Here is a 25,656-nt window from a genome sequence, read left to right as displayed (position 1 = left end):
TCCAGTACTGCGCACAATACTCCAAGTGAGGTCTCACCAGTGTTCTGTACAGCGGCATAAGCACTTCACTCTTTCTACTGCTTATACCTCTCCCTATACATCCAAGCATTCTGCTGGCATTTCGTGCTGCTCTATTACATTGTCTTCCCACCTTTAAATCTTCTGAAATAATTACTCCTAAATCCCTTTCCTCAGATACTGAGGTCAGGACTGTGTCAAATATTCTATATTCTGCCCTTGGGTTTTTACGCCCCAGGTGCATTATCTTGCACTTATCCACATTAAATTTCAGTTGCCAGAGTTCTGACCATTCTTCTAGTTTTCCTAAATCCTTTTCCATTTGGCGTTTCCCTCCAGGAACATCAACCCTGTTACATATCTTTGTGTCATCAGCAAAAAGACAAACCTTACCAGCGAGGCCTTTTGCAATATCACTTATGAAGATATTAAACAAAATCGGTCCCAGTACAGATCCCTGTGGAACCCCACTGGTAACATGACCTTGTTTTGAATGTTCTCCATTGACTACAACCCTCTGTTGTCTGTCACTCAGCCACTGCCTAATCCACTCAACAATATGGGAGTCCATGCTCAATGACTGCAGTTTATTGATAAGTCTTCTATGTGGGACAGTGTCAAAAGCCTTACTAAAATCTAGATATGCGATGTCTACTGCACCTCCACCGTCTATTATTTTATTCACCCAGTCAAAAAAATCTATAAGATTTGTTTGACATGATCTCCCTGAAGTAAACCCATGTTGTTTTTCATCTTGCAATCCATGGGATTTTAGATGTTCCACAATCCTATCCTTTAATAGGGTTTCCATTAATTTGCCTACTATTGATGTCAGACTCACTGGTCTATAGTTGCTCGATTCCTCCCTACTACCTTTCTTGTGAATGGGCACGACATTTGCCAATTTCCAATCTTCCGGGACGACTCCTGTTACTAATGATTGGTTAAATAAATCTGTTAACGGTTTTGCCAGCTCACCACTAAGCTCTTTTAATAATTTTGGGTGTATCTCATCAGGCCCCTGTGACTTATTTGTCTTCACCTTAGACAGCAAACTTAGAACATCTTCCTCTGTAAAGATACATGCATCAAACGATTTATTAGTCATTCTTTCTAGTGGAGGTCCTTCTCCTTTTTCTTTTGTAAAAACTGAACAGAAGTATTCATTAAGGCAGTCGGCTAGCCCTTTATTCTCTTCTACATACCTTCCGTCCTTTGTTTTTAATTTAGTTATTCCTTGTTTTAATTTCCTTTTTTCATTTATATATCTGAAGAATGTCTTATCCCCTTTTTTCATAGACTGAGCTAGTTTTTCTTCTGCCTGCGCTTTAGAAGTTCTTATAACTTGCTTGGCCTCTCTCTGCCTAATCTTGTAGATTTCATTATCTTCATTGCTCTGGGTTTTTTTATAATTACAAAATGCTAGCTTTTTATTTTTAATGATTTGGGCCACTTCTGCTGAGTACCACAGTGGTCTCCTCCTTTTTTTGCTTTTACTGACAAGTCTAATGCAATTTTCTGTTGCCTTCAATAATGCACCTTTTAAGTAGTCCCATTTCTCCTGGACTCCATGTAATCCGTTCCAGTCTGATAAGGACTCATTTATGACTAATTTCATTTTTGAAAAGTCTGTTTTTCTAAAATCTAAAACTTTTGTTTTTGTGTGGTGGGACTCTTTCACAGTTCTTATATTAAACCACACTGACTGGTGATCACTAGATCCCAAGGTTTCGCCTACAATGACATCATATACCGAATCCCCGTTTGTGAATACCAAATCCAAAATGGCCTCCCTCCGGGTTGGCTCCTCAACCACTTGTTGTAGAGATAACCCCAGTAGGGAATTTAGAATATCTGCTTCTAAATGAAATGCATCTAGCTGTGCAGCTGAACACAGGAAATAATATGACTGAAAAGATTTGAAACTTGAGATTTGAAAACCTACTCTCGGCAGGACCAGTCATCTATTTTTTATGTATGGGGACCTCCCAAAACTCCTCCTAAAGATGATGTCATGAGAAAGAAGGATTTCAATATGTGCATCCTTTCTTTTGACAGGATATGCTCAATCCTTCTTTCCCCCGAGCATCGGTATACACATTAGATTGTTGACTGATGCTGCTGAAAGTAGCAAGCTCATCTGACAATATTCTAATGTGTATGGGAGCCTTTACCAGGGGCCAGTCAACATTTTACAAAAATATGTTGCAGGCATTGCTCAAACTAATGTCAGATTTCACAAACCCAATCTCCATCAATCGTACTGATAAAACTGACTCCACTCGTACGCTTGTAGGCACTAGGCTGACTGAGTAACGATACTGCAGCACGCTGATTTACTGTTCTTCAGTGAACATTCCTCTTATGCTGATGGGATTATATAAGTAATATGTTTGACTTGCTCATCTGTATTTCATTAAATGGACTCAGGTGTTTTATGTAAGAGCGAAGCGTATCTGGGAAACACGTGGGATCTAGTTGACTCTAGCTCAGTCTCCGACCAGAATTGTAATCTGGAGGATGACAGAACAAGAAGCTTGACATTCTGAACCCATTATTTACAGGGAGCCCATTTTATCTAGATAAGTGTATCTTGGCTCTTCCTCAGGCCTGGCCTGTTGTTTCTACGGGCATAATCTATTAGGTAATGCACAGAGGATGCTGTGGAATAGTTCTACTTGTGGTCACCTATGACTATATAAGACGTGAGAGACATAACTAGAGCTGGTGTGGCACCAATAAGTCCCTCTGTCTTGACCAAGGTTTTAGATATGGAGCTAGGGCAGCTGATTGCAACTTTGCCAAGGCTGTAGGAAAGACTTTCTATCCAACTACATGTATAGAAACCAAGGTTCTCACTTTATGGAGCTCAACAGATATCCAAAAAACCATTACATTTACAAAATGCCACATAGACCTAGACCTGCTACTGTACTCAGTATTTTAGATCACTATGCAGTGACACCTACGGTGTCTAATATGTACATATGGCAGCTAACTTTACTTCCCTTGCCAGTTTTTGCCAGTCGGTAGTGTCCAGAGTGCTAACATGCTGGGTTTCCCCGACCCATGGCTACTTTCACACAGTAATAATGCCTTCATGGCCAATTGTAATATAACGTAACTCTGCCTAAAGTTTGGCAAGTATAGGAACCAGAGTGGAGAGTCAGTAAGTAAAACCAGTGCCGGACTGGGGTTCCTTGGGCCCACCAGAGGAAATTATTCTCAAGGACTAATCCTTCTATCATCAATAAATTCTAATAGGTTTTAAAACAAAGAAATACACCCTAGTTGCAAGTGATTAGCTCCAAAAGGTAACCAAATGTTTATTTTTCTCCTGGACCTTTGAAGCCCACCATGGTATCAGAGCCTGGGCCCACCAAAAGATCCTCTGGTACTGAGTAAAAGCATGTTGGCCTTTTGATGGGCCCAGCATGTCCATATGTACACATCATCCTCTTTGGAATACGTAATGTAATTTTTTCAATAGAGAACAGAATGAGCACAGAAATTTCATTTCTTGCCCATTTATTCATTTCTCTATATATTCATTTTCTGCTGCCAAAATCCTATAAATTAAGTTGTTACCTCCCATTTGCTGCCATTGAACAATATACGTCAGTTTCAAATAAAATATACAGATTAACTAGATGACGTGGCGATCAGTTGATCACTGCTAGTCCCGTTTCCAGCTCTCCCAGTAAAGAGCTTATTTTGCCTGGGGAAGCCACAGCCAGGCATTCCCTCTGTAGTGGCCTCTGCAGGTGAAATTTAGTATTGAATGGACACCATTTAGAAGAATGGCCATCCATGTAAAACAAGGAGGTCCCGAGTGGGGTCCTGAGTTGGAGACCACATGTATAAGTCCCAAATGTCCAATTAGGGCCAATAGGCAGGTATTGTCTTTATGAGGCGACCATTACATATGTGGATATTTAGACTGAGATGAGCGACGTTTAAAAAAATTCGATTCGCCGGTTCGCTAAATATTTTTCGAAAAATTTGGTTCGATCAGAATAAATTTGCGGCGAATTACATTAAAAAACAGCTATTTCCTGGCTGCAGAGAGCCTGTATAGTGGTGTAGGACACTGTGCCTTGCAGTTGCACGCATAGGGAGTCTACTTTGGTAGTGAAACAATACTGTGAGTCCGTATGACATGCAGATGACAGGCGTCGCTCTTAGAATCACTGCACACTTCACTTATTAGGGCAGTCACGGGGCCAAAACTGACTAAGTATGAACTCAGCCTTACAGGTCGATGTTAGCGCCAAGAAGAAGCGCACTCCTTTTACACCGTTGTTAGCTGATTCCACATAGATGTCTACAGAACCTGTTCTATTAAATGCTTATACAAGTAGAGCCCCCGACAGAGTGGAGAGGGTGTCAGTAGTAAGTTTGTGTTGACGTCACTGATTATTTTGCCCTTCCTCTGATCCGTCAGAACAATAACCGAATGAACCGAATTCCATTATCCTTTCATTGTTGAATTTTTTTTATGTGAAACAGGCTTTGCCTTTACCATTTATTCACAATTAAATCAAGCAGCTTTAGCAAGTTGAAAATATTAATGTTATCTGTGGCTGCCGGGCCCCTGTGCTGATCGGGCAGGCGCAGCTCGTGCTTTCGCCCGATCAGCTCGCCGTACATGTACGGCGCTGGTCCTTAAAGGGAACCTGTCATCAAACTTATGCTGTCCATACTAACGGCAGCATAAAGTAGAGCTAAAATGAGTTGATTTCAGCGGTCTTTCATTTAAAAGTAAGTGGTTGCCGAGAACCAACATCACAATCATTGCAGACTGGGCCTGGAAAAGAGTCCCGGCCACCTGAGAAGAGTCCTGGTTATTCATAATCTCCTGCTCTCCCTGCCGATGACTGACAGTCTTCTACCTAGTTTTCTCCCTAGGAGAGAACTGCCAATCATCAGCAGATGGGTGAGAGAGCAGGAGATTATGAATAGCCATGACTCTTCTCAGGTAGATTTGACTCTTGTCCAGGTCTGTGCTGCAATGATTATGATGCTGGTTCTCAGCAACCACTTACTTTTAGCTCATGAGCGACACATTGCTGAAATCAGCATTTCTGTCACTATTTTATGCTGCCCTCAGTGAGGTCAGCATAAAGTTGATGACAGGTTCCCTTTAAGGAGTTAAATCAAGCAGCTTCAGTAAGATGAAAATATTTTTTTTTCTGCTCTATCTGCATTTGATCTCCACAGCACACAAGACGTGACAGGAGAGCCTCTGCTTTGGAGTCCAAGTCCAGTTTCTTAAGATCAGGAGTTCCATCAGAATTGTGCGTAACATTCTTGCTCCCTGTGCAAAGCCATAACAAAAGGATTCCGTAGGCATACACATCAGAGGAAGCTGAAGCTGGTTGCCTCAATTTTAATTTAGGAGCAGTAAACAGCGGGAAGCAAATAGAGGTGGGTGAACTCTGCTGCTCTGTATCTCTTGTGAAGTCAATGTTTCCAACTATGCCCCTCTCGCAATTTACAGCAAATACATTATTTTCATGTAGAGATCAAAGAATTATGTTGAAGGCATGTAGTGTATGCAAGCCATGTGTGACCCCTCTAATCACTCTCACGCTGTTTTACACCTGGTTTTCCTGTGTGAACTGAGTCACACTAAAGGCTACACTACACTAAAGGCTTTTCAACATATAACATCAGTTCATACAGAACAAAGTCTACAATCGCCCATCAATTTTCCCCAAAAAAGCCTGTCTCACATAAAAAATTTAACCACTACGTAATTCGGTCCATACCACAAAAAGGGCTTTAGAATATATAACTGCACCACTGAACGGCAATTAGGCCCTTATTTTTTGCCACTTTTACAGCTAGAAATACACCCATCATTTTCTGTGGTTTTTCAAAAAATTGTATTTTCCATATCTGCAAGTAACATAGTAACATAGTAACATAGTACATAAGGCCGAAAAAAGACATTTGTCCATCCAGTTCGGCCTGTTATCCTGCAAGTTGATCCAGAGGAAGGCAAAAAACCCTGTGAGGTAGAAGCCAATTTTCTCCACTTTAGTGGAATAAAAAATTCCTTCCCGACTCCAATCAGAATAACTCCCTGGATCAACGACCCCTCTCTAGTAGCTATAGCCTGTAATATTATTACGCTCTAGAAACACATCCAGGCCCCTCTTGAATTCCTTTATTGTACTCACCATCACCACCTCCTCAGGCAGAGAGTTCCATAGTCTCACTGCTCTTACCGTAAAGAATCCTCTTCTATGTTTGTGTACAAACCTTCTTTCCTCCAGACGCAGAGGATGTCCCCTCGTCACAGTCACAGTCCTGGGGATAAATAGCTGATGGGATAGATCTCTGTACTGACCCCTGATATATTTATACATATTAATTAGATCTCCCCTAAGTCGTCTTTTTTCTAAAGTGAATAACCCTAATTTTGATAATCTTTCAGGGTACTGTAGTTGCCCCATTCCAGTTATTACTTTAGTTGCCCTCCTCTGAACCCTCTCTAGCTCTGCTATGTCTGCCTTGTTTACAGGAGCCCAGAACTGTACACAGTACTCCATGTGTGGTCTGACTAGCGATTTGTAAAGTGGTAGAACTATGTTCATATCACGGGAATCTATGCCCCTTTTGATGCAACCCATTATCTTGTTGGCCTTGGCAGCAGCTGCCTGACACTGTTTTTTGCTGCTTAGTTTGCTGTTTATTAAAATTCCTAGATCCTTTTCCATGTCAGTGTTACCGAGTGTTTTACCATTTAGTATGTACGGGTGACTTGCATTTTTCCTTCCCATGTGCATAACCTTACATTTATCAGTGTTAAACCTCATCTGCCACTTATCTGCCCAAGCCTCCAATCTATCCAGATCCCTCTGTAGCAGTATACTGTCCTCATCAGTGTAAATTACTTTACACAGTTTAGTGTCATCTGCGAAAATTGATACTTTACTATGTAAGCCTTCTACAAGATCATTAATAAATATATTGAAGAGAATAGGGCTCAATACTGACCCCTGAGGTACCCCACTAGTGACAGTGACCCAATCTGAGTGTGTACCGTTAATAACCACCCTCTGTTTTCTATCACTCAGCCAGTTACTTACCCACATACAGATGTTTTCTCCCAGTCCGAGCATTCTCATTTTATATACTAACCTTTTATGCGGTACAGTGTCAAATGCTTTGGAGAAGTCCAGATACACGACATCCATTGATTCGCCGCTGTCAAGTCTAGAACTTACCTCCTCATAGAAACTGATTAAATTAGTTTGACATGACCGATCCCTCACAAAGCCATGCTGATATGGCGTTATTTGCTTATTTCCGTTGAGATGCTCTAATATAGCATCTCTCAGAAAACCTTCAAACAGTTTACCCACAACAGATGTTAAACTTACCGGCCTATAGTTTCCAGGCTCTGTTTTTGGCCCCTTTTTGAATATTGGCACCACATATGCCACGCGCCAATCCTGTGGGACATTCCCTGTCAGTATAGAGTCTGCAAATATCAGAAATAAGGGTCTGGCTATGACATTACTTAATTCCTTTAGGATACGGGGGTGTATGCCATCCGGTCCTGGCGATTTGTCTATTTTAATCTTTTTAAGCCGCTGATGTACTTCTTCCTGGGTCAGACAGGACACTTTTAATGGGGAATTTATTTTTGCATTCTGCATGTCATCTGACAGTTTATTTTCCTCAGTGAATACATTGGAGAAAAAAATATTTAACAGCTTTGCTTTCTCCTCGTCGCTCTCTGCGACTCCCCCCTCATTACTCTTTAAAGGGCCAACACCTTCAGCTTTATACTTTTTAACATTTATATAATTGAAGAACATTTTAGGGTTAGTTTTACTCTCTTTGGCAATTAATCTCTCGGTCTCTAGTTTGGCCGCTTTTATTTGTTTTTTACATGTTCTATTTTTTTCCTTATAGTTTTTCAGTGCTTCCGTGCAACCCTCCTGTTTTAGTGTTTTATATGCTTTCTTTTTGTCATTTATTGCTTTCTTTACAGTTCTGTTTATCCACATTGGTTTCTTTTTGTTCCTTAACCTTTTATTACCATACGGTATGTACCTCTCACAATGAGTTTTTAGGATGTTTTTAAAGATATCCCATTTTGTGTCTGTATTTGTGAGGACTTTGTCCCAGTTAGTTTGGCCTATGGCCTCTCTTAGTTGGCTAAATTTAGCTTTTTTGAAGTTTGGTAGTTTTGTTCCTCCCTGTAGAAACGCTCTTTTGAATGATAATTGGAAGGTTATTACTTTATGGTCACTATTTCCCAGGTGTCCCCCGACCTGCACGTCTGTTGTTCTGTCAGGTCTATTGGTTAATACTAAGTCCAGGTATGGCCGTCCCTCTAGTCGGGTCCTGAACCAGTTGGGAGAGGTAATTGTCTTTGGTTATAGCCACGAACCTGTTTCCCTTATGAGATATACAAGTTTCAGTTTCCCAGTCTATATCTGGGTAGTTGAAGTCCCCCATAATAACCACCTCATTATGATTTGCCGCCTCGTCTATCTCATTTAGTAGTAGATTTTCTGTGGACTCTGGTATATTAGGTGGTTTATAGTAAACTCCTATTAGTAATTTATTGTTGTTTTTAGCTCCATGTATCTCTACCCATAGTGACTCCACATGTTCATGTCCCTCACTTATATCTTCTCGGACTATGGGCTTTAGACAGGACTTTATATAAAGGCAGACCCCTCCCCCTCTCCGGTTTTGACGATCCTTTCTAAACAGACTGTAACCTTGTACATTAACTGCCCAGTCATAGCTATCATCCAGCCATGTCTCAGTTATTCCCACTATGTCATAGTCCTCCTCACACATCACTAATTCCAGTTCACCAGTTTTATTAGTCAGGCTTCTGGCATTAGTATACATACATTTGAGAGGTTTATGTATATTTTTTACCCTACACCTTGTCTTCTGAATTGTTCTAGTCCCTCCTTCCATTCCTCCCCCATTCTTATTACCTTGCCCCCGGTCTCTATCTGTGTTAAATTCAAGTTTAATACACTGCTCAAAAAAATTAAGGGAACACAAAAATAACACATCCTAGATATGAGTTAAATAAATATTCTTCTGAAATACTTTGTTCTTTACATAGTTGAATGTGCTGACAACAAAATCACATAAAAATAAAAAAATGGAAATCAAATTTTTCAACCCATGGAGGTCTGGATTTGGAGTCACACTCAAAATTAAAGTGGAAAAACACACTACAGGCTGATCCAACTTTGATGTAATGTCCTTAAAACAAGTCAAAATGAGGCTCAGTAGTGTGTGTGGCCTCCACGTGCCTGTATGACCTCCCTACAATGCCTGTGCATGCTCCTGATGAGGTGGCGGACGGTCTCCTGAGGGATCTCCTCCCAGACCTGGACTAAAGCATCTGCCAACTCCTGGACAGTCTGTGGTGCAACGTGACGTTGGTGGATAGAGCGAGACATAATGTCCCAGATGTGCTCAATTGGATTCAGGTCTGGGGAACGGGCGGGCCCGTCCATAGCATCAATGCCTTCGTCTTGCAGGAACTGCTGACACACTCCAGCCACATGAGGTCTAGCATTGTCTTGCATTAGGAGGAACCCATGGCCAACCGCACCAGCATATGGTCTCACAAGGGGTCTGAGGATCTCATCTCGGTACCTAATGGCAGTCAGGCTACCTCTGGCGAGCACATAGAGGGCTGTGCGGCCCTCCAAAGAAATGCCACCCCACACCATTACTGACCCAATGCCAAACCAGTCATGCTGGAGGATGTTGCAGGCAGCAGAACGTTCTCCACGGCGTCTCCAGACTCTGTCACGTCTGTCACATGTGCTCAGTGTGAACCTGCTTTCATCTGTGAAGAGCACAGGGCGCCAGTGGTGAATTTGCCAATCTTGGTGTTCTCTGGCAAATGCCAAACGTCCTGCACGGTGTTGGGCTGTAAGCACAACCCCCACCTGTTGACGTCGGGCCCTCATATCACCCTCATGGAGTCTGTTTCTGACCGTTTGAGCAGACACATGCACATTTGTGGCCTGCTGGAGGTCATTTTGCAGGGCTCTGGCAGTGCTCCTCCTGTTCCTCCTTGCACAAAGACAGAGGTAGCGGTCCTGCTGCTGGGTTGTTGCCCTCCAACGGCCTCCTCCACGTCTCCTGATGTACTGGCCTGTCTCCTGGTAGCGCCTCCATGCTCTGGACACTACGCTGACAGACACAGCAAACCTTCTTGCCACAGCTCGCATTGATGTGCCATCCTGGATAAGCTGCACTACCTGAGCCACTTGTGTGGGTTGTAGACTCCGTCTCATGCTACCACTAGAGTGAAAGCACCGCCAGCATTCAAAAGTGACCAAAACATCAGCCAGGAAGCATAGGAACTGAGAAGTGGTCTGTGGTCACCACCTGCAGAACCACTCCTTTATTGGGGGTGTCTTGCTAATTGCCTATAATTTCCACCTGTTGTCTATCCCATTTGCACAACAGCATATGAAATTGATTCTCACTCAGTGTTGCTTCCTAAGTGGACAGTTTGATTTCACAGAAGTGTGATTGACTTGGAGTTACATTGTGTTGTTTAAGTGTTCCCTTTATTTTTTTGAGCAGTGTATATACAGCTTTCATATTCTGTTACCAAAAAAAGACTTTTTTGCCAATCTACAACATCTGGATTAGTCAGTGTGCAATTTAAGGTAGAAATACACCCATCATTTTCTGGGGTTTAAAAAATACACTTTTTTGACCAAAAACACTATTTTCAGGCCTTGCAGCATCAGCACGTGTGAAATTACAGGCTTATATACTGCTGTCAAATTCAGTTGTTAAACAAACACTCGTTTGGGCACAAAAAATTTTGTTGACAGCCTTTGATGCAGATGTCATTGTGAGATACACCCTTAATACATTTGGGTTACATTCAGAGATTTTAAATACCGCCATTTGGTGCACCAATATTGAATTCAGGCCTACACTGGTTCAGGCCCTGTGAGATACCCCCTCTACATACAGGGGTTTGAATCAGGAATTTGAAATACAGCCATTTGAAATACAGCCATTTTGTGCAAAGATATACTTACTTCAGGCCTACACTGGTTCAGACCGTGTGAGATACCCCCTCTACATACAGGGGTTTGATTCAGGTATTTTAAATACAGCCATTTTGGGCAAAGAAATATTTACTTCAGGCCTACACTGGTTCAGGCCCTGTGAGATACACCCTCTACATACAGGGGTTTGAATCAGGGATTTGAAATACAGCCATTTGAAATACAGCCATTTTGGGCAAAGAAATATTTACTTCAGGCCTACAGTGGTTCAGACCATGTGAGATACACCCTTTACATACTGTCGTTCTATTCTACTATTAATTAAACACCTATTTAGGGCAAGATCCTAAATTCGAAAAATATGAGGAGAGCGTCAAATAAGGAACGTGGCCCAGGTCGTGGTGCTGCTGGTGGAGCTCCTGTTGCAGGGAGAGGACGTGGTCGATCTGTGCCAGCTACACGCACAAGTAAAACCCCTTCCTCAGTTGCGAGTAGGCGATAAAACCTGCAGCGGTATTTGGTCGGGCCTAATGCTGCTCTACAAATGGTGAGGCCTGAACAAGTACAGGCGATAGTAGATTGGGTTGCTGACAGTGGATCCAGTTCCTTCACATTGTCTCCCACCCAGTCTCCTGCTGAAAGACCACAGTTGGCACCTGCAGCCGATGTCCATCAGTCTTTCACCTCAGCCCCTTGCAAATCAGCCAAGAAGTCTGAGCTCCAAGTCATGCAGCAGTCTCTTCTGCTTTTTGATGACTCTGTTAGCAGGGTTTCCCAGGGCCATCCACCTAGCCCTGCCCCAGAAGTGGAAGAGATTGAGTGCACCGATGCCCAACCACTTATCTTTCAAGATGAGTACATGTGAGGACCATCGTAGCACGTCTCGGATGATGACGAAACACAGGTGCCAACTGCTGGGGCTTTCGAAAGTGTGTAGACCGACAAGGAAGGCAGGGGCGAAGACTGGGTGGAAGATGATGTGGCTGACGATGAGGTCCTCGACCCCACATGGAATCAAGGTCATGCTAGTGACCTATGTAGTTCAGAGGAAGAGGCGGTGGTCGCACAGAGCCAGTACAGCAGAAAAGGGAGCAGGGTGCAAAAGCGGAGCGGCCGTCCTCTAGACAGTACGCCTGCTACTGCCCACCGCAGCAAGGGACCAAGCACACCAAAGCCAGCTCCAAGGAGTTCCCTGGCGTGGCAGTTCTTCAGACAATGTGCTGACGACAAGACACGAGTGGTTTGCACGCTGTACAATCAGAGACTGAAGCGAGGCATAAACGTTCTCAACCTGAGCACAACCTGCATGACCAGGCATCTAAGTGCAAAGCACGAGCTGCAGTGAAGTAGACACCACAAAAACCAAGAAAGGTCTCTGGCTCCTCCTGCTTCCTCTTCTGCTGCAATCGCGGCCTCTTCATCCACCTCTGGAGTGACAGTGCCACCTGCCACCCCGCAAACAGAGGATCTGCCAGCAACACCAACGTCACCAAGCATCTCCACAATGTCCCATGGAAGCGTTCAGCTCTCCATATCCCAAACGCTGGAGAGGAAGAGGAAGTACCCCCCCTACCCACCCGCGATCCCTAGCCCTGAATGCCAGCATTTCTAAATTACTGGCCTTTGAAATGCTGTCATTCCGTCTGGTGGAGACGGATAGTTTTAAAGGCCTTATGGCGGTGGCTGTCCCACAGTACGTCGTGCCCAGCCGCCACTACTTTTCAAGGCGAGCCATCCCTTCCCTTCACAACCAAGTAGGGGACAAAATCAGGTGTGCACTGCGCAACGCCATCTGTGGCAAGGTCCACCTAACTACGGATACGTGGACCAGTAAGCACGGTCAGGGCCGTTATATCTCCATAACAGCACACTGGGTAAATGCAGTGGCGGCTGGGCCTGAGGCGGATAGCAGTTTGGCGCATGTCTTTCCACCATCGAGGATTGCAGGGCACTTCAGCTTGCCTCCTGTTGCTTCCTCCTCCTACTCTGCTTCCTCATCCTCTACCAGCTCCTCATCCGGTCAGCGTAACACCTTCACCATCAACTTCAGCACAACCAGGGTTAAACGACAGCAGGCAGTTTTAAAACTTATCTGTTTGGGGCACAAACCCCACACCGCGCAGGAGCTGTGGTCGGGCCTTGAACAACAGACCGATGAGTGGTTTGTGCCAGTCAGCCTCAAGCCCGGCCTGGTGGTGTGCGATAATGGGCGATATCTCGTAGCAGCTCTGGGAGTAGCCGGTTTGACGCACATCCCTTGCCTGGCGCATGTGCTGAATTTGGTGGTGCAGAGATTCCTTAAAAATTACCCCGATATGTCAGAGCTGCTGCATAAAGTGCGGGTCGTCTGTGCGCGCTTTTGGCGTTCTCACCCTGCTGCTGCTCGTCTGTCAGCGCTGCAGCGTAACTTCGGCCTTCCCGCTCACAGCCTCATATGCGACGTGCCCACAAGGTGGAACTCCACCTTGCACATGCTGGCCAGACTGTGCGAGCAGCAGGCCATAGTGGAGTTTCAGCTGCAGCACGCACGGGTGAGTCGCTCGGCAGAACAGCACCACTTCACCACCAATGACTGGGCCTCCATGCGAGACCTGTGTTCCTTGTTGCGCTGTTTCGAGTACTCCACCAACATGGCCAGTGCCGATAACGCCGTTCTCAGTGTTACTATCCCACTTCTATGCCTCCTTGAAAAAACGCTCCTGGCGATGATCGAAGAGGATGTGGCACAGGAGGAGGAAGAGGGATCATTTCGTAGGGTTTCCGGCCAGTCATTCCCAAGTGGCTCCGAGGGTGGGTTCCTGCACCCACAAACCCAAGGTACACAATTGTCCAGCCAGGGCACAGTTCTGGAGGATGAGGAGGTGAAGGATGAGGAGATGGCGGAGGAGGAACCATGTTCACAGCAGGGTGGCACCCAGACCAGCTCATGGCCATCACTGGTACGTGGATGGGGGGATACAGAGGACACAGACGATACACCTCCCACAGAGGACAGCTTTTCGTTGCCTCTGGGCAGCCTGGCACACATGAGCGATTACATGCTGCAGTGCATGCGCAACGACTGCTGAGTTGCCCACATTCTAACTTGTGCTGATTATTGGGTGGCCACGGTGCTGGATCCCCGTTACAAGGACAACGTACCGTCCTTAATTCCCTCACTGGAGCGTGATCGTAAGATGCGCGAGTACAAGCGCACGCTGGTAGACGCGCTGCTGGTGGCATTCCCACCTGACAGCGGGGGCACAGTGAAAGCACAAGGCAAAGGCAAAGGACGAGGAAGAGGTCGCCAACGCAGCTGGGGCACCGCCAGCACCTCAGAAGGCAGGGTTAGCATGGCCGAAATGTGGAAAAGCTTTGTCAGCACGCCACAACAACCAGCACCACCAGCTGATATGGAACGTCTTAGCAGGAGGCAGCATTTCACCAACATGGTGGAGCAGTATGTGTGCACATGCCTACACATACTGAATGACGGGTCTGCCCCCTTCAACTTCTGGGTTTCCAAATTGGGCACATGGCCTGAGCTTGCCCTTTACGCCTTGGAGGTGCTGGCCTGCCCTGCAGCCAGTGTATTATCTGAACGTGTATTTAGCACGGCAGGGGGCGTTATCACAGACAAGCGCAGCCGCCTGTCCACAGCCAATGTGGACAAGCTCACGTTCATTAAAATCAACCAGGTATGGATCCCTCAGGACTTGTCCGTACCTTGTGCAGAATAGACATGTATACCGGCACTAAGCAGCCATTGTTATACTGCAGCGCAATTGCTCATGTTTGTATTTTGGATATTTCACACTCTTTTGGAGTGTACCTTAATTTTACAAAATTAAATTAAAGCCAAAAACCTGTGTTGGCTATCTTGTCCTCCTCCACCGCCGATTCCACCTACTCCGCTATGTCCACCGCCTCCTCAAACTCCTACTCCATATGGAACTCCACCTCATAAATCCATTTTTTTTTTTTGTACGTGTTTTATTTTATATCATTTCACTACTTTGTCATTTACATTTTAGGGTGAAATTCACCAATTTTGGTGTGTATAGTACCACTGCTATACCTAGAGGACCGGTAAAAAAATATATAAAATTGTCAGTTACATTTTATGGTGAAATTAACAAATTTTTGGGTGTATAGTACCACTGCTATACTTAGTAGATAGGTTAAACAAAAAAAAAATTGTCAGTTATATATTCTGGTGAAATTCACCAATTTTTGGGTGTTATGTACCACTCCTATACCTAGTAGACCGGAAAAAATAAAATTGTCAGTTACATTTTTTGGTGAAATTCACCAATTTTTGGCTGTAATATACCCCTCCTCTACCTAGTTGACAGCTTAATAAATTTCAATTATTTTTCTGTTACATTCTTGGGTTGACATTATACAATTTTAGATGTGAATAAACACCTGCTATGCATAGGTGACAGGGAATAAAATTTTATATAATATTCAGTAATTAATGCGCACCACATCCTTTCATTCAATTCTTAAACTTTGAAAAGTTGTCACACTTTTATGCTTTAATAATTTCTCCCATATTTCAACTCTAATTTTAAATTTGAAAAAAAGTATCCTCCCTTGGATGTGGTCTCTCTTTCTCACACTCCCTCTCTGGCCTGGAACCCTGATTCCCCGCCACCCGTGATCACCATGGTAGGCGCATAAAAGAACATCGAAAGTTGATAGAGCAGATATCAAATTGGATCGTGAACATCACGGGGACGTGCGACATGGTGGGGCAGTAAGTGTGCACATGCCTACACGAACTGACTGACAGGGGTCAGCCCCTGCAACTTCTGGGTCTCCAAATTGGGCACATGGCCTGAGCTTGCCCTTTACGTCTTGGAGGTGCTGGCCTGCCCTGCAGCCAGTGTATTGTCTAAACGTGTGTTTAACACGACTGGAGGGGGTTATCACAGGTTACATTTCCCAATGTTTTGGGGTGTACCCTAATTTTAAAAATAAAATAAAAAACAAGTGTAGGCTACCTCCTCCTCCTCCACCGCCGCTTCCACCTACACCGCCACATTGACCTCCTACTCCATATGGACCTGGTCCTCCTAGATCAAGATTATAATTTTTTATTTTTACATATTTTATGTTATTTAACCACCTCAGCTCCCCTAGCTTAAACCCCCTTAATGACCAGACCACTTTTTACACTTCTGCACTACACTACTTTCACGGTTTATTGCTCGGTCATACAACTTACCACCCAAATGAATTTTACCTCCTTTTCTTCTCACTAATAGAGATTTCATTTGGTGGTATTTCATTGCTGCTGACATTTTAACTTTTTTTTATATTAATCGAAATTGATTTGCAAAAAAATGACATTTTTCACTTTCTGTTGTAAAATTTATCAAATAAAACTACATTTCTATATACATTTTTCTCTAAATTTATTGTTCTACATGTCTTTTACATATACCCATGCTGGGTGAGAGAAATATCTCTGTAAATTGACAACGTTGTATAATTTTTTTTAAAAAGTTGTCATTTACAGAGATATTTCTCACACACACTATGGGTATATGTAAAAATACACCCCAAAACACATTGTCCTACTTCTCCTGAGTACGGCGACACCACATGTGTGACACTTTTTTGCAGCCTAGGTGCGCAAAGGGGCCCAAATTCCAATGAGTACTTTTAGGATTTCACAGGGCATTTTTTACCCATTTGGATTCCACGCTTCTCGCGCTTTAGGGCCCCTAAAATACCAGGGCAGTATAAATACCCCACAAGTGACCCCATTTTGGAAAGAAAACACCCCAAGGTATTCCGTGAGGGGCATGGCGAGTTCCTAGAATATTATTTTTTTTGGCACAAGTTAGCGGAAAATGTTTTTTTTTTTGTTTTTTTTGTTTTTTTTTCTCTTACAAAGTCTCATATTCCACTAACTTGTGACAAAAAATAAAATTTTACAAGAACTCGCCATGCCCCTCATGAAATACCTTGGGGTGTCTTCTTTCCAAAATGGGGTCACATGTGGGGTATTTATACTGCCCTGGCATTTTAGGGGCCCTAAAGCGTGAGAAGAAGTCTGGAATCTAAATGTCTAAAAAATTTTACGCATTTGGATTCCGTGAGGGGTATGGCGAGTTCATGTGAGATTTTATTTTTTGTCACAAGTTAGTGGAATATGAGACTTTGTAAGAAAAAACAAAAACAAAAAAACTATTTCCGCTAACTTGTGCCAAAAAAATCTTCTATGAACTCGCCATGCCCCTCAAAAGTGATCTTTATAGCGCCGCAGCGATTTTACAGTGTTTTTGCAGTGATCAGAAGAAAAAGAAATTCTGCCACTGCGGTGGGGCGGACTGAACGCAAGTGTACGCCCAAGATCAGGCCTGATTGGGCGAACACTGCGTTTTTTGTAGAGCCTATAGAACATGTCCTATTCCGCGGATCCGCAAAACACATACGGACGTCTGAATGGAGCCTTACAGGGGGGTGATCAGGGAGTCTATATGGGGTGATCAGGGGTTAATAAGGGGTTAATAAGTGACAGGGGGGGTGTAGTGTGGTGATTGGTGCTACTTACAGAGCTGCCTGTGTCCTCTGGTGGTCGATCCAAGCAAAAGGGACCACCAGAGGACCCGGTAGCAGGTATATCAGACGCTGTTAACAAAACAGCGTCTGATATACCTTTAAGGGGTTAAAAAAATCGCATCTACAGCCTGCCAGCTAATTATTGCCGCTGGCAGGCTGTAGATCAGCTCGTTTACCTTCCGATCCTGTGAACGCGCGCTCCTGTGTGCACGCGTTCACAGGAAATCTCGCATCTCGCGAGATGACACGCCGATGCGTCAAGGAGGAACAAACCGACCGCCCGCAGGACGCATCCCTGCGTTAGGCGGTTGGGAGGAGGTTAAAGTAATTTCCCTATCCACATTTGTTTGCAGAGCACTTGCCATGCTCTTAACCACATTTTGACGCCATTTGCAGCCCTCTAGCCCTTTCCATTACATTTTTACAGCCATTTTAGTGCTCAAAAGTTCGGGTCCCCATTGACTTCAATGGGGTTCGGGTTCGGGGTCAAGTTCGGGTCCCGAACTCAAACTTTTTTCCGAAATTCGGCCGAACCTGTCGAACACGAACATCCAGGTGTCCGCTCAACTCTACTAATAAGCCCTTTTTCCCACTAATACAAGCCAAAAAATGCTTTAGAACATATAACTGCACTGCACAAGGGCAAATAAGATGTAGAAATATTTCCTTGTAATAATTGTTAATGGCTGTATCAAACAGCACTTGCACCCTAATCAGAACGATTTGCTGGAATTACAGAGCTGTATAATGGCAATTTGGATCCCCAGTCAGTGCAGCAAGGTGTAATAGGATTGTTCCTATTACCCAGGCTGTAATCTCCCCTACTGAACCCTTTTCAACAGAAATGTTGCAGAATGATTCCTCCCTATCCTTTCCCTGCACTTGCAAATCGTTTTTTTTTTTTTAGCACAATGATGTTTTTTTCTAGCACTGTCCCTAGCGCCTGCAGACGTCTCTCCCTGCATTAAATACACTGGTAAATGGCAGAATCTAAGATGGCTGTCGCTATTTATAGGGCTGTAACATCACAGGGCTGGCTGCTGATTGGCTGCATGCATGGAATTATGGGTGATCCCGCCTTCCCAGAGTTCCTTGCTCCATGTCCTCACACGTGCAGCAGCCATTTTAGGAAAAAATTTGATTCGTTACCACGAAGCTGCTTCGGTGCGAATCAAATTTTTTCCTGAAATTCGGATCGAATACCACTTCGTCAGCTTCAATTCGCTCATCTCTAATCCAGACTACCAAATAATTATAAAACAATATTCAGAATATGCAGTATGTATGTTATAGGTATAAGAAGCTCTGCCTCTGATGCCACCAGATGTAAGGTATCTATTCTATAAGTCAATGTTCAACCTTTTGAGCAGGCCTTGAGACATGACTTGGATATTAAATAAGCCAGCATCTCATCTGCAGACAGCTGTTTCGGGGTGATTGCCTCTTATCAGCGCCCAGCAGAGAATACTGGCTTAAGTAGTCTAAGTCAGGATTCAGGTGATACTATACAGTATATCCTTATGGAGAGCACCTGAAATGGTGCGAGGAGTCTAAGCCAGGCAGATGAGGTGCTGGCTTATTTAATATCAGAGTCATGTCTCATGGCCTGTTGAAACGGACGAACATTGACTTATAGGATATCTACCTTAAATCTAGTGGCATTAGAGGCAAAGTTAGCTAAGAGTTAATTTGCATACCTTCTTCCCAGAATTCCAGAGGAGCATTGCCTGGCCTATAAGACTCCTCACGCCAATAAGGAGATATAGTATCTCCCGAATCCTGTTGTAGGTATAGTAAATCTATGATACCTTAAAGTGGTTGTCTTCTTTTGTAAATCCTCAGGATAGGTCATCAATATTAGATTGGTGGTGGGCCGACTTCAGACACCCCTGTTGATCAGCTGTTTGTATAAGCGCTGCCTTCATTGCAACTGCAGCGGTGAGCAGGTGTAATTACACCTAAGCCATCCCATTCCTTGCTCCTTCCTATTCAAGAGATCTGATCTGATATTGATGGCCTATCTTAATGATAGGTCATCAATATTTAAAAAAAGTGGACAACCGCTTTAAATTGCCAGTCTAGTAAGTGGACATGCACACATGAAGATGAGCAGTAGGTAATTTCAACCCTAGGGAAATTCCAAACTGTAAAGGGAACTTGTCACTTTGCACATATTCATTGCCTGAGTATAGCAGATTATAGAGCATGAGGAGCTGAGCAGATTGGTATTGGTATGATAGTTTTGAGGGAAAAGATTCACAAAAACTAGTTTTTTTATTCAATAAAATCACTGCTCATTCTGAACTTAGCAGTGCACCTTTTTGTATCCTGAGAGGCTGTCAGTCAGTGCCTAGGTCAGCCCACTGGACCCATAAGCCCAAAGTCATTAGGAAGTTGAAAAAAGTTTTCCTGAATCTTTTCCCACAATACTATGTATCCATCTGCTCAGGTCCTCCTGCTCTATATAATTTTGCCTGCAGGTTGAACGTTTTGTTTAATGTGGCAGATTAACAATAAGAGCTAAGACAATTTTCTTATTAACCCCTTGACAAACAGCGCAGTATATGTACGGCAGAAGTTGCCACTTTAAATCTTGCGCCCATTGGAGAGCGCAGTGAGCGCCATAGCCGCCGGGTTTCTGCTGTTTCCAATACCAGACATTTAGTCCCTCAGATGCCGTGGTCAAATGAGACCACCGCATCTGAGTGGTCAAAATGCAGGAGCCATGCGCTCCTGCTCTGGTAACAGCTTCCCCCCCCCACCTTAGAAAAACAAATAAAAATGGCCAAACATAGACATAAATATAAAATTTTTTATGGGGATCAGAGTTTGGCAATAAAAAGCAAAAAAATATTGGGGGAAAGTAGGGAGAAGACTGGGCATAACAATACACTTATGAAAAATAGAACTGCTGGTAACAAGAACCTGTTACATACAAACATCAACAAAGGTAACAAAAATATCCCAGATATTCACTTTACAGGTAATAGTAATTTAAAATGTATTTTCACAAATGCCAGAAGTCTAGCTAGCAAAATGGAGGCTATGGTACTAGAAGAACACATAGATGTAGTTGGTGGGGCTGAGACATGGTTGGACTCTTCGCATGACTGGGCTGTAAAATATTGAGGATTTTACACTATTTCGGAAAGACAGGGTCAATAGAAAAGGTGGTGGCGTGTGCCTGTATGTGAGGAGTGATCTGAAGACAAGTGTGAAAGAGGCAATTGGCCATTCAGGCCACCCTCAAAAGACGGACATAAAAACCCCGCCCCCAGTTCCCACTAAGCCACGCCCCCTCCCACTTCGCAGCTGATGGGGATTGAAAAAATGAAGGTAAAAATCAACTTCTGTCAGCTGCAGGGGATTGAAGGACGGTGACTTTCTCCCTGCAGCTGACGCTCAGATGGCACAGTGCTGCTGTCTGAGAGTGAGCTGTTCAAAAGAACATCCCTGTGTCCGTCCACATCTGTCGGACGGACTACAGGGAGTCTGAAAGCCTAAAACCGGACTTCTAGCCACCCTAGGGGCAGGCTGCTGTGGAGGTCACAGTTAAGTGGACGGTCCGCTATGGAGGTCAGTGTTAAGGGGTAGATTGCTGTAGAGGCCACTGTTAAGGGGGATACTGTCGATATCTTGTAATGACACACACAAACAATAAATGATATCGACGAAATATACCCATGCAAAGCCGGGTCCTTCTGCTAGTGGTAGAGGTATGGCTCCAGGAAAGCAGAAAGGGAAAAGTAGAAACACATAAATGAAAAATCACCCAGTCCTCAAAGGGTTAATGTTGGGCACTATTCATTTATACGATACAAATGAATGAAGCTTTCCAGATGAACCATATTAACTATTTATTGCGCAATCATTCATTCACAATATTCAAATTCAATAGATGTAAGAATTGGAACAGGTCCCCGACCACAAGAGCTTGCAATGCTTCCAGTATTCTTTGTAGACATCTTCCCAAGAGTGTTCACCATCTGGACCTCTGGACTCACTTGGCAACTCATTAAGACTGTCTCTTTATAATGTGGGGCAGATGCATCCTTGGCCCTTTCTGACAGCACAGTAATAATACTTCTCAGACATAGGCCGCTTTCACAGTCAGGGTTTGGTCAGGGTTTGGTCAGTGATTGTGAGCCGACACCAGGTGCAGCTCTAAACACTGAACAGGTGCAGATCTTTACAGTATGACTAGAAGGATGCAGATGTACTTTATCTTTCGCTCCCCGTAAAAATGTGGATAGAACCTGTACTGGTTCTACAGAATGTCCATCACCTGTTTAGAGAGCACCTGTTGTTGGTAGCGTGCTGCAAAGTCCCAGAGGGTGCACCACGCAGCTGCCCTCCATTCATTTTTATGGGAGCCCCGAAAATAGCCAAGGCTGGCTATTCCAGTAAGCCCTCTTAGAAGTGGGGCTGCAAGCAGGCCCGGTGCTATAATAAGGCAGACCAAGCGGCCGCCTTAGGGCGCTGAGAAGGGGGGGCGGAAAGATGAAACATTTTTTTTTTCATTAATCACTTGCATGCCGCCGGCCTCCAGCGGCTGTTCTCCTCTGTGTGGTGGTCCTTATATCTTTTCTCTGGGCTCCTGAGTCCTGACAAGTTGTTTGAGGACCTTTCCCACAGCTGTGTCATGTGTCAGGGCAGTGATTTCCTGCTGAGCCAATCACTGGTCTGACACATGACACAGCTGCAGCCACTGATTGGCTGAATGGGAAAGGTCCTCAAAGTATTGTCGGGAGCACAGAGAGAAGATACCAGGACCACACAGAGGAGAAGGGGAGCTGCTGCAGACGACCAGGGCCAGGTGAGGAGCATAATGTTTATTTTTACACAACATTAATAGAGGGGGAGAAATGTGACATGGGGGGAGAAATGTAACACAAAGGGGGTGATGTAAAAAGCAGGGGGTGATGTGACATGGAGGGGGAGAAATGTCACATTTCTCCCCCTCCATGTCACATCACCCCCCTATGTCACATTTCTCCCCCCCTCCGTGTCACATTTCTCCCCCCTCCATGTCACATTTCTCCCCTCTCCATGTCACATTTCTCCCCCCTTCGTGTCACATTTCAACCCCCTCCATGTCACATTTCTCATCCCCCTCCATGTCACATTTCTCATCCCCCTCCATGTCACATCACGCCCTCCTTTTTACATCACCCCCACCGAGTTGTGTGTGCAAAAATCCTTGCACAGGCCCTGGCTGCAAGAACCTGTGCAAGACTTCGGAAGGAACTGAAAACAAGGTGATGGGGAGTTGACCTGAGGGTCATGCAAAATGGTATGTAGAGGGTAGACAAAAAACAGAACCCTCTGTCCTGGGTGGCAAAATCTGGCAGTGCCCCCACAATCTGTGCCATTAGCAAGCTTGAAACTTCTTGCTGAAAGGAAGTTACTCCACTAATATATATACGTGCAACTTCCATTGCTCTAATATAAACTGGAATAACCCTTTCATTACATTGTACATTTTTTAAGTCACTATCATGGTCACTTTCTATGTTACCTGAGGTGTAAGACAGGTAGGTAATGAGATCCTTTAAATCAGGGATGCTCAATCTGCGGCCCTCCAGCTGTTGTAAAACTACAACTCCCACCATGACCTGCTGTAGGCTGTCCGGGAATGATGGGAGTTGTAGTTTTGCAACAGCTGGAGGGATGCAGGTTGAGCATGCCTGCTTTAAATGGTCAGGTTTCTGCATGCAGTTTTGGAAGCCAAAATCACGAGTGGATCATAAAAGTGAAGTATAAAGGACAGATACAACTTCTCCTCATTTTTTAATTCACTCCTGGTTTTGGCTTCCAAAACTGCATGCACAAACCTGACCGTGTGGCCGTACTCAATAATTTGGGACTATACCCTGCTATTATAAGTATCACTATCATCATAGGGTGTCAAGACATGCAATCTTGGAATACATCAATGCCGTTCAGTGATCTATGTCAGCAGTCAGCACCATAAAATAGATACCTGTCTTCTGGGTTTTCCCTTCTTTTCCTTTCATCTTCTTATGTTTGAAGGTATCTTTCTTTTGCACCGGATAGAGGTCTTCCCGAGTGTCCTGACTCTCATGGATCACCTCCATGATAGGTTCTGGAGGTACCTCCATTTCTCCCTCTGGCTCCAGGGGGGTCTGCACCTCCTCAGGGACCGGATATGAGTAATAGTGATCCCTCGACACAATCTCTTGATAATAATCCTGCCCATCCGATGGTCTTGCCAGAGAACATTGCACCAGCAGGATCCCCAAAAAGCAGACAAAGAAATCAGAATTTTGTATCATCTCTTGATTTTGATAGTTCTCTAAAAAATAAAATTGTAAAGTCTGTGGTTGGACATGAAGATAAAAAGTGTGTGAAACTTATTACATAGACGTCCTGCAGAGGGACAACCTGGTGTGAATGGTGAAAATTAGACATAGTATAAGAAAGAAACCTCATAAATGAAGGGTAATAGCTATAATTAAAGATGGATGGACTTACCAACTACAGGATCCAGGGAGGTCACTCACTCAGAGCTGGCCCTCAGAGGTCACTTACTCAGAGCTGGTCTTCAGAGGTCACTCATTCAGAGCTGGTCCTCAGAGGTCACCCACTCAGAGCTGGTCTTCAGAGGTCACCCACTCAGAGCTGGTCTTCAGAGGTCACCCACTCAGAGCTGGTCCTCAGAGGTCACTCACTCAGAGCTGGTCCTCAGAGGTCACTCACTCAGAGCTGGTCCTCAGAGGTCACTCACTCAGAGCTGGTCCTCAGAGGTCACTCACTCAGAGCTGGTCCTCAGAGGTCACTCACTCAGAGCTGCTCCTCAGAGGTCACACACTCAGAGCTGCTCCTTAGAACAGGTAGGTTCCTTTTCAGGAGGCCAAAATCTGAACAAACACAAAGTCTGTCTCTTATGGGACACTTCGGCATCTTCCAGTAGACCCCCCAGTTTAACTCTCACTCTGTCTCTTTGCAAGAGACTTTGTGAAGCCCGCAAGATACTGCTTGAAGAGTGCAGAGACTTGACTGTAAAGTGGCAGATAAATCCCAGACAGGCGGTCTCCAGAAGTGCCAGTCTCAGTGCACAGGGGCTGTCCTGCTAGTGAATGGTGCACAGGATGCAGATATTTGCAGGCAGGCTTGCCAGGTTCTGATTATGGAGAAAGAGAGCTACTCCTCCTGTGTCAGGGGCTGGGAGAGGCTCAACTCACTGACTGGATTCTGTTACTACAGATAAGGAAATGAGGAGAAGTTGAAAGAAGGAGCAACAGCTCCAAGAATGTAAGCAGAGCAAGGAATCAAATTCTGCAAAAGTTTAGGAACTTTTTTTCTTATTTCTATTATTTTGCTCATATTATTGGTTAATCGCTTAATAAGGGCTATGGACACCTTTGGGCCATTTTTAAAAAAAAAATATTTTATTGCATGCACTTTGAGCTAAAAATCATTTTTGCTTTCCATTAACCCTTTCAAGATCAGGTGATTTTCTGTTTTTGCGTTTCAGTTTTTTACTAACACTTTTATTTTTACGTTCACAGCCATACGGGGGCTTTTCAAGTTATACTTTCTAATGGCACCATTTAAGGCCTCATGCACACGACCGTTGTGTGCATCCGTGGCTGTTGTGCCGTTTTCCGTTTTTTTTCGCGGACCCATTGACTTTCAATGGGTCCGTGGAAAAATCGGAAAAAGCACCGTTTTGCAGCCGAGACCGTGATCCGTGTATCCTGTCCGTCAAAAAAAAATGACCTGTCCTATTTTTTTGACGGACAACGGTTCACGGACCCATTCAAGTCAATGAATGGGTCCCTCTCCCTCCTAAATAAAGTCAATGAATGGGTCCCTCCCCCTCCTAATTAAAATCCCCCCCCCTATCATTGGTGGCAGCGGAGAGTACCGATCGGAGTCCCAGTTTAATCGCTGGGGCTCCGATCGGTAACCATGGCAACCAGGACGCTACTGCAGTCCCGGTTGCCATGGTTACTTAGCAATTTGTACCAGCATTATACTTACCTGCGAGCTGCGATGTCTGTGTCCGGCCGGAAGCTCCTTC

At 44.4% G+C, this 25,656-nt stretch overlaps 1 protein-coding gene across 1 annotated transcript in view; it reads right to left on the bottom strand.

Moving 5' to 3' along the window:
• The window catches only part of CPXM2 (carboxypeptidase X, M14 family member 2), a 132,029-nt gene extending 107,211 nt beyond the window's left edge, over positions 1-24,818 (bottom strand). Inside the window, exons 1-2 of the mRNA XM_040436613.1 lie at positions 24,105-24,818; positions 23,593-23,925 (exon numbers count right to left, since the gene is read on the bottom strand). Of these exons, the coding sequence (XP_040292547.1) occupies positions 23,593-23,905 (313 nt within the window). The 5' untranslated portion in view covers positions 23,906-23,925; positions 24,105-24,818. The remainder of the gene's footprint in view (positions 1-23,592; positions 23,926-24,104) is intronic.
• Between the last annotated feature and the right edge of the window lie 838 nt (positions 24,819-25,656).

Source organism: Bufo bufo, chromosome 6, assembly GCF_905171765.1.
Source record: "Bufo bufo chromosome 6, aBufBuf1.1, whole genome shotgun sequence".
NCBI lineage: Eukaryota > Metazoa > Chordata > Amphibia > Anura > Bufonidae > Bufo > Bufo bufo.
The sequence above is the reverse complement of the archived record's forward strand: the minus strand, read 5'-3'. Positions and strand labels throughout refer to the sequence as shown.